The sequence below is a fragment of the Ipomoea triloba genome, chromosome 13 (assembly GCF_003576645.1).
Source record: "Ipomoea triloba cultivar NCNSP0323 chromosome 13, ASM357664v1".
In the NCBI taxonomy this organism is placed as follows: domain Eukaryota; kingdom Viridiplantae; phylum Streptophyta; class Magnoliopsida; order Solanales; family Convolvulaceae; genus Ipomoea; species Ipomoea triloba.
The window spans coordinates 26,180,863-26,189,766 of NC_044928.1; the positions used below are offsets into that span (position 1 = coordinate 26,180,863).

The window sequence follows — 8,904 nt, forward strand, 5'->3', positions numbered from 1 at the left end:
AGTTTCTGTTGTAACTTATGCTACTTTTCCTCCATTGTATACTATTTATAACCTGCTCATTTGATCATTAATGAACAATTCAGTTTTTACTCCATAGCTTTACATGATGTAGGTATAATATATAAACTTTCAATTCAAAACAAGACAACAAGAAAAACACTTTTTTATTACAACGTAAAGGAGATATTACAATTATTGATTGCAAACCTCAATTGCCAACCACTAACACACATGCATTAACACATTACTTACTCACAAAGACGAAATTTCTGACCCCGAGACTCCGTCCACACTCTGAACTGATAGAATTTGTGGAGTGAGCACTTATTATCACATCAAACAATTAAACACCTTAGCTTATTTCAAGTAGCGCCACTGATACATATATACATCTAATACATGCAGGCATTCAATATATTATATTGATGGATAGGATAGATCGATCTTAGCAATCGACAATTTGGGTAGAGGCCTTGTTGACGTTGAGGTAACAACCCCCAGCTCTTGGCACGAGACACACCAGAATCTTGTCGTCATCTTGCAGCCCGGAGTCCTGAAGCAGCTCCGATATCGCCAGGCTAAAAGTGGTCTTTGTGGTTGAAGAAGTAGTGATGTGGGGTTTATGGACATGTGCCAAGTTGGAGAAACTGCCGGCGTACTCCACCCTGTCCAGCTCCACCGTATTCACGTCGTAGTCCTCGTTCACGAACACATCGAACCGTATAAACTGCGTGTCGTCGTACTCTAGGTCCAGATCTAGCAGCTCCTCCTGGGACGCGGTTTTCGATGTCGACGCTCTCGTCACGTACAGCGTTGTAATGTTGCACAAGTTTACCGGGAAAGCGGTAGTGGATGGGGGTACTGACGCGGTAGTGCTCCTCAATTTTGTCTTTCTTTTCCGGGTGGGTTTGAAGTTCTCCCATGGAGTCGGCATTTTCTGCCAGATAATTCAGCAGACATGATCAAATGTAGGTGCACAACAGAAACAGATCTGTAGACTTGGGGGCATAATAACTAACATAATACCCAAAAAGCTAAGCCGCCTAATCTCTAAAATGACAATAGATATTGGTCTGCTTGGTAAATAATCAGTTTATCAGTCAATTTTGACTTATTTGACCACCATTAGTTGTAAATTAATAAGCTTTTTGTAACTCCAAAATACTAAAATTCGAAAGGCTACTCAAAGCAGCCTTTTATACCAATCAGCTATCAACTAGCGGCTAATTTATCAAACAACTTTCTAACCCAAACAGCCAACCAAATCACATAACACCATTTACCAAATAGGGCCTTAATTATAATATTAGCGTTGAATTGGACACAAATAGAGAAGAATAGAATAGAATATACCTGGAAAGTGTAGCCAAGCTTCTCGTTATCCACACAATCTGCAACCTTAACCTTGACGAGAGTCTTGGTTTCGTCATAGAAGAGGAACTCAGTTTGGAGCCAATCGGGGTCGGCGATATCCTTACGGTTGCCACCGAGGGTCTTCCAAAGGGTCCACATGCGGTCTACATTGGAATGGTGGCAATAAAACACCGGATCTTTAGCAGCGGAATAGAAGTTACCCATGTCCTCATGATGAGCCTCTGTGGGGTCACCCACCCATCGGTGGATAGAGTTGTGCGGGACGTTCTCGATGGTCCCCATGCCGGAGTGCTCAAAGTCGTTATCATTACGAAGAGGTTTGCCAAAGAACAGCAACGGACACGGCGCGTTCGTTAACATTTGGCGGTACATAACCGCGAGATTGTTTTTCACCGTTTGGAACTCGCTGGCTTTTGTTTCCTCGCCGGCGTATGCTAGATCCATCACGTATCCCTTGCGGTGGTCCTGGTTGCGGGACTTGTCGTACAGCGGCGACGACTCGTCGTCGTCGAAGATCTCCGGGAGAATCATGCCCTGTGGATTGTCCCAGTTCCAGTATGGCAACGTGAATGTTGGGTCGTCTATCAGACTTTGCAAGATCCTTTCATAGAAGTACAAATACCTGATCGAGAAATAATATATTTTATAACATTATTTACTTATTAGCTACCCAAAAGTAGGTCAAATAAGCTCACAACTTTCTTTATAGTTAAAAGTTGTAATTAAGTTCATCAATAAAGTCCAAAAGTAAGTTACTTCCTCAGTCTCATTTTACTTTCATATTTACTATTCATTGGTCAAATTAACTATTTCTTCATTTTTATTTTCTTTAGTAATTTGCTATTATTTTAAATTTAATTTTTTGTGTTTAATAGTATTTTTAATGTAGTTTCTAAATATATAAATTTTATATGTTAATGTTAAATTTAATATTATGAAAAATTGAATTAAAAATAACTTCAATCAAGCCTTGTTAAATGAACCAGATAATCAAAATGGGACGGAGGTAAAATTATATTAACTAGGGTTAGATAACCAATAATTATTGTAGAAAATGTTAATAAGTGGTGTCAGAGCTGGATATTAAGCACCAATTCGAGTTACAACTAGAATAAATATAATTGTACTAGGAGAGTTAGGTATAGGGGATTTATATAGAAATTGGGATTCCCATTTCCCAATGATATAATTAATGGGCGGCGGGGAGTTTAAAATATAATTAATTGTAAAAGTGCGTATTTATAGTATAGTACCATCTGTGGAAAGGGAAGAAGAGCCATGTGTAGTGGATCTGATAGGGCTTATCGTTGAGTTTATAAGCTTCATTGCAGTAAGCGCAGTGGACGTTAGCTTGCTGGTAGAAGTTTCGGGGATCATCGGCGGGAAGATCCTTCATTCTCTGAATGGCGGTCTTGTACTTGTTCAAGTAGTCGTCGTCCACGGCGTGAGCAGCCGGCCTGACGTTAAGCTTTGAAAATGTGGGGATCTTATAGGGAACACAAGGACCCAAGGTGGGAGGGCAACAAGAGTATGGCACTGGTTCTTTATTTTGGGTGTTGGAAATGATAGCAGTGCCACACGAGTTAATGTCAGGGGCCTTGATATAGTCGGCAAGGGCCAAGGGGTTGGAGGTGGCGGCGTAGAGACCGCCGAGGCCCAGAAGGACGTTTCTCCGGTCAAGTTTCGCCGAAGAGAGGCTGTCCGTGTCCGGGTTTTCACGCCCCTCCGACCGGATCTTGATTGCCCTGCTGGGGTTGAGAAAGATTTGGGAAGGTCTGGAAACGTTACGGGGAGAAGAAGACTTGGTGGACAAGGAAATGTTGTTGGTGCATGAAATTATTATTGGATGAGTTGAAGTGGCCATGGCTGGCAAGCTAGTTTACTATGTTTTCTTGGATGTCCCAAACTTATATAGAGTTGATGAGAACTTGGCTAAGCTATTGATTGGGTAACTACAATAATGTTAAAAGAACAATTTTTAATAGTTGGAGTTGTTTATTGACCATCTTGATTTGAATCGGTAACTTAGACTGATTTATCCGACCTTCTTTTGTGATCTTTACTGATTAGAGAAGGTGGGTTGAATCCAATGGGCTAGCTCAAGTGACAAGTGAGCTCTCTTTGTGAGGATGAATTTCGGGAGAACCCGTGTTTAATCCCCACAAGTGACGATTCCCCTTGGGCCAGCTCCTGCTCCTTTCGGAGCGAACGTGGGTGGACCCAAAATCATATCATGATTTTGCTAGTTAAATTAACGTATAAAATTATGTCATTGGTCTAATTTTTATAAGTTTATTTTTCAATGACAAAAATGTGATGTGATATAAAAAAAGAGTATATTTTACAATGACAAAAATGTGATGTGATATAAAAAAATTATAAGATGAAGCTAGTCACCCATTGGTTTAATAGTTATTTGTGTGAATTAGTGTGAGGGAGCTTTAGAGCAACCTAAATAATTGAGGTTCCTTCATCATATTTTATGAGACCATGCATCTACTATCTCACTCAATTACAAAAGCCCATCTCCCTATTAATTTTAAAGTTTTTTTTGGACGCACCATATAGATATATAATGCTATTTTAAAACAAAATAAATAAGAAACAAATAAATACAAAATAAATTAAAATTATATATATATATATATATATATATATATATATATATATATATATATATTATTTTTTTTTTTTAAATTGGTCGGTGAGGCCAATTGGCCACAATCGCCCAACGCGCACTCGCTGGGTGGATAGTAAGACACAATTGCACGTGTTACTTTTGTTTTTTAAAATTTGCGCAAAATTTCACTTCTTGTTGGAGAAAAATTAAATAAAAATCAGTCTTCCCATTAAATAAAAACCATTACTCTAATTTTTTCTCTGCAAAAAATAACAAAGAACCTTTTTTTGGGGTTGGTCTTATAACAGTATTATGCATGGCCTACACATACATTTCTTACATACGAAAATGCAGTAGTGAAGGACCAAAATTTGAATTAATTCCCCTCGTGTATATGGTAAATCATGCATGTGCAATGGGTACCAAAATTTTCACATTTCAACACCAGGAAAGGCAATGATTTCTAGTCAGATTGCAAGAGTAAGCTAACTTTTAGACCGATGATTTGAGTATCATTAAGGGTAAATTTGAATGTGAATTTAAACGCATGTATAGTAGACGTGAACTCGATTCGATTTTGATTCCAATTCGCATTGGAATTATCTGATTCTTATAATTTGTAAACTCGAATTGAAATTGGAATTTTATGGGTTCGGTCAAATCGCAATTAGAATCCCTCATATAGTTTTAGTTCCAATTCAATTTACACAGTAATTGGTTAGATTCAAACTACACCCTAGTAATATCTAGTGTATAATTCACATATTCACTTGATTTTTGGTACATATGTATACTCACTTAATGATTAATCGTGGGTGCTAAAAATTGTAAAATAATTTTGGATGTAATATGTAGTCATGTTTTTTTACCTCCTTCATCCCATTTTATGTAGGGTCACACTTGTGTGAGACCGTCTCACGGATCCTTATTCGTGAGACGGGTCGGGTCGGGTCAAAGCACCATGCAAATCTCACACTTATATGTGCAAATCTCACACTTTATGCTCAAATATAACACTAATCAAAAATACAATTTTTGTTACTTATAAGAGAAAAAGTAATACATTTTTCATAATAAGTAATGTTGACAAGTACCTCTCACTTATAAGGGCAAATATAATACTTTTGAGGAAAAATCTAATACTTTTAAATCGAAATGTAAAAGTGTTGTATTTTCACTCAAAACTATTACATTTACCCTAATAAGTAACAAAAATTTTATTTTCTGATTAGTATTACATTTGAGCATATAAGTGTTACATGTGCATCTTGACCCGACCCGACCCGACCGTCTCATGGTGAGACGGTCTCACACAGGTTTTTGCCTTTTATGTATTTGATCTGGTTAATAATATTTGACTAAATTTATTTATAATTTAATTTTTTTATAATATTAAGTTTAGATTAATAGGTAAACTTTATATATTTAGAAATCACATTAAAAGTACTATTGAATACAATAAACTAATACTCAAACCACCACACCATGATGTGACACAATTTTAGATGTTAATAGAATTAAACTTTAAAAAAAAAAACTAATACCCAAAATTTTGCCACATCATAATTAAAATGAATGATTTGTGTGTGAGTGGCTAAATTAAGGGTAATTAGCATTTCTCAAACATCTATCATTAAATATTATTGATGATTGTAGGAGGTGGATGAAAAAAGGGATGGCAGATCGGAGTGAAACATGTCTACCGAAAACATAATAGAGCAGGGGTGAGCATATAGATCGGTTTCATTCAATTTTAGGTTAATAACCGAAATTTTAACCTTACATTCATAACCGACCAACCAATCTTTATAATCGATATAACCGAAATCGATGATTTTTGGTCAGTTTCTGTTGGTTAGATATAACCGAATTTTTTTAATAAAATAATTAATTTTATTTTACTAATTCTAAAAGAATATATATTATTAAAGGAAAAAAAACAATATCTTAGTATTTGTAATTAATTAAAATTAATGTACTCAAGTAAAATTAACCTTGTCCACAAATATGTTCTTGTGCCACATGAAATACTATAGTGATAACTTGTGGAAGCACAATGCTCCTGTGGGATGTTTCCATTTTTTACTTTTCAATCATGTTACAAAGTTCAATGAATTTACGGTTGAAAATCATCCAGGGGAGAAGTGGATTACTTTGAGGAGTAAATTTCAGCAGAATGAAAAAATTAAAATTGAAGCTACGATGTTCGATGGTTCAATTTCTATACCCAAATCTAGAGATGAAACTAGTGAAGATGTGAGGCTTCATATTAGCTTGCTAGTGGACATACATTGCATATGGAAGAAAGAAGGGGGCGAAGCATTGGAGTTTGTGTGCTCAGCCTGGCCAGATTCCCTAGAAGTTCAGAATGTATATGTTTTCAGGCGAGATGGATTGCAATCTTCACAACCATATATGGGACCAAATATATATTAAGGATTTGAGCCGGTATGGACAGCTCAACTGGTTACAAGGGTGAAGTTTGAGAATAAAGATCAGGAATTGAGTCTCACTAACGATAGTGTGGGGCAGACTCTGAGGGGCTCCTTGTGCACAGTAAGCAATTAAAGGTACGGTCTAGCATGTGTTCAGTTGAATCAGTTGAGTTACCATGATTTACATCCTATCAGATGCTTTGTCAGGCCGAGGCGTGGGGGCCCTTGGAGTTGGGGATTCGACCTTTTAGGAGCGAAAAAAATATTAAGGATTTGAACAGTAAGCTCCATGGTGATCTTTACAAATTCTTGAAGAGAAGGAGGGATAAATGATAAATGATGAACTTTCTGTATTCTTACATAATTATATGATGAACAAGGATATAATTGAAATTATTCAGTGACTAAGAAAAACAAAATCTTTTATTGAGGAATGAAGGCATGTTTCTACTTGTATGCCCATTGGATTTGGTATTTTTTATCGGTCTGATTTTTTTGCTCACCCCTAGATGAATTGACGAAACTAAAAAGCTCTTAATTGGAATAGAGGCATGCGGATCTGATGCATTGGCGAAACTAGAAAGCTCCCCTAGATGCGGATCTGATGCATTGGCGAAACTAGAAAGCTCCCCTAGATGCATTGGCGAAACTAGAAAGCTCCCCTAGATGCATTGGCGAAACTAGAAAGCTCCCCTAGATGCATTGGCGAAACTAGAAAGCTCCCCTAGATGCATTGGCGAAACTAGAAAGCTCTTAGTTGGAATAGAGGCATGCGGATCCGATGCATTGGCGAAACTAGAAAGCTCTTAATTGGAATAGAGGCATGGGTGGGGATCTGCAAATTTTAATGCATGGTAGCCCAGACATCAAAACGGTGTTCATATCTACTTTCTCCTCCACTGAGGCTCGAACTCCCTTCCATGTGGGAGTATAAACTGGGTGCCACTAGACCACAAGGTCTTTGGCATTTTATATACACTCTAGTTTCATTACAACACAATTATAGTATTATTTAGACATGACTACAGTTTCATTGGACAATATACACTCAAATATATGAACTGTTATTCAGTTTCATTTTATATACAGTATAGTTTCATTAATTACAATACAATTACAATATCATTTCGATATAACTACAGTTTCATTGGACATTATACACTCAAATATGTGAAACTGTTATTCAGCTTCATTTTATATACATTGCAGTTTTCTTTGAACACAACTACAATTTCATTTGATAATATAAAAATAACTATGAGGGAATATCATTTGAAATAAACTGTAATTTTATTTACAAGACTCTGTTATGATGTGACGACAACTACTTCTTTACTTAAAGAAATAGTGCCATTTTTTAAACATGGTCCACGATATAACGACTGATGCGAATCCTGCCCATGCCGGAGACGGATGGGCTGGAGGCGTGGAGATTCTGAATGATGATATTATGGGGGCCCTCCCCTTGCCCTAATACTTCTGTATGTTAGATTTGGGGTTTCCCTCCTCCAACATAAAAAGAAAAAATAAAAAAAATAAATAAATAATCTATCATTAAATCCTCCTCTCCGGCTGGTCAAAACATTCCTTTGTTGGGAAGAAAAAAACATTCCTTGTTAAGAAAACAAAAATTCCTTTGTTAAGGTTTTTGATGGAACCAAATTCTCTCTCTGGAAACCATTTTTCTTGAGGACCAGATTTGCCTTAAATTCCAATTAATTATTCCATCAATCAATCAAACGGACAATTAGGATGCATTTACCAATTGAGAAATACTCAATGTTAAAATTAATGAGAACAAGAATTTATAATAATGGTAGAAAATAAATGAAATAAGATTAATCTAATTCAATAATGTGCTCATGTCCACAGAAATGAAACTTTTCTTTTATTAATAATTGTGATAATGAGACATCTTTAGGTTATAAATATCATATTTATATACAACCCTAAACATGATACATGTATAAAATTACATCTGATCTATACCCACCGCATGGCATTGTCCTCGCACCCCAATCGACTCAGTGTTCACACACACAAAAAAGAGAGAGAGAAAAAACATAACGACTTAGAAACTTAAAGCTTCTATCAAGGAGTGTTATGCATATCATTCTCAATAATAATAATAATAATAATAATAATAATAATAATAATTATTATTATTATTATTATTATTATTATTATTATACACACATATCATTCTAAATAGAGGGTTTTATGTCTTTTAAAGGCATATTCTATTTCTATTCTTTAAACAAAGCAATCATTTGAATACAATTTCTAAGATTATTCTTTTTTTAAACCAAATAATGTTTGTAATACAATATATATATATATATATATATATATATATATATATATATTCTATTTTATATAAAATATAATTTGATCATATTTTTTGAAAATAAATTCATTCACTTGAATGCGCTGTAAGAGGAGGATTATTATTGGGAGTGAGGATGACTTGAATGT

The 8,904-nt window shown here is 35.6% G+C and overlaps 1 protein-coding gene and 1 pseudogene across 1 annotated transcript; one reads left to right on the forward strand and one right to left on the reverse strand.

Annotated features, from left to right (window-relative positions):
• Nucleotides 1-145: 145 nt before the first annotated feature.
• Nucleotides 146-3,238, reverse strand: LOC116001413 (catechol oxidase B, chloroplastic-like). The gene is made up of 3 exons (XM_031241294.1): nt 2,628-3,238; nt 1,354-1,996; nt 146-937 (listed from the first exon to the last, which is right to left on the reverse strand). Exons 1-3 carry the CDS (start codon nt 3,236-3,238, stop codon nt 446-448), a joined length of 1,746 nt encoding a protein of 581 aa, XP_031097154.1. The 3' UTR covers nt 146-445.
• Nucleotides 3,239-6,016: 2,778 nt separating this feature from the next.
• LOC116001414 lies at nt 6,017-6,866 on the forward strand (annotated as a pseudogene).
• The last annotated feature ends 2,038 nt before the right edge of the window (nt 6,867-8,904 follow it).

Excerpts from the sequence above, each read along its gene's own strand:
- LOC116001413 (XM_031241294.1), bottom strand. The coding sequence starts at position 3,238 with ATGGCCACTTCAACTCATCCAATAATAATTTCATGCACCAACAACATT. Across the intron at positions 1,997-2,627 it reads TTCTTCCCTTTCCACAGATG|GTATTTGTACTTCTATGAAA; the intron begins GTACTATACTAT and ends TTTCTCGATCAG. Across the intron at positions 938-1,353 it reads AGCTTGGCTACACTTTCCAG|AAAATGCCGACTCCATGGGA; the intron begins GTATATTCTATT and ends ATTATCTGGCAG.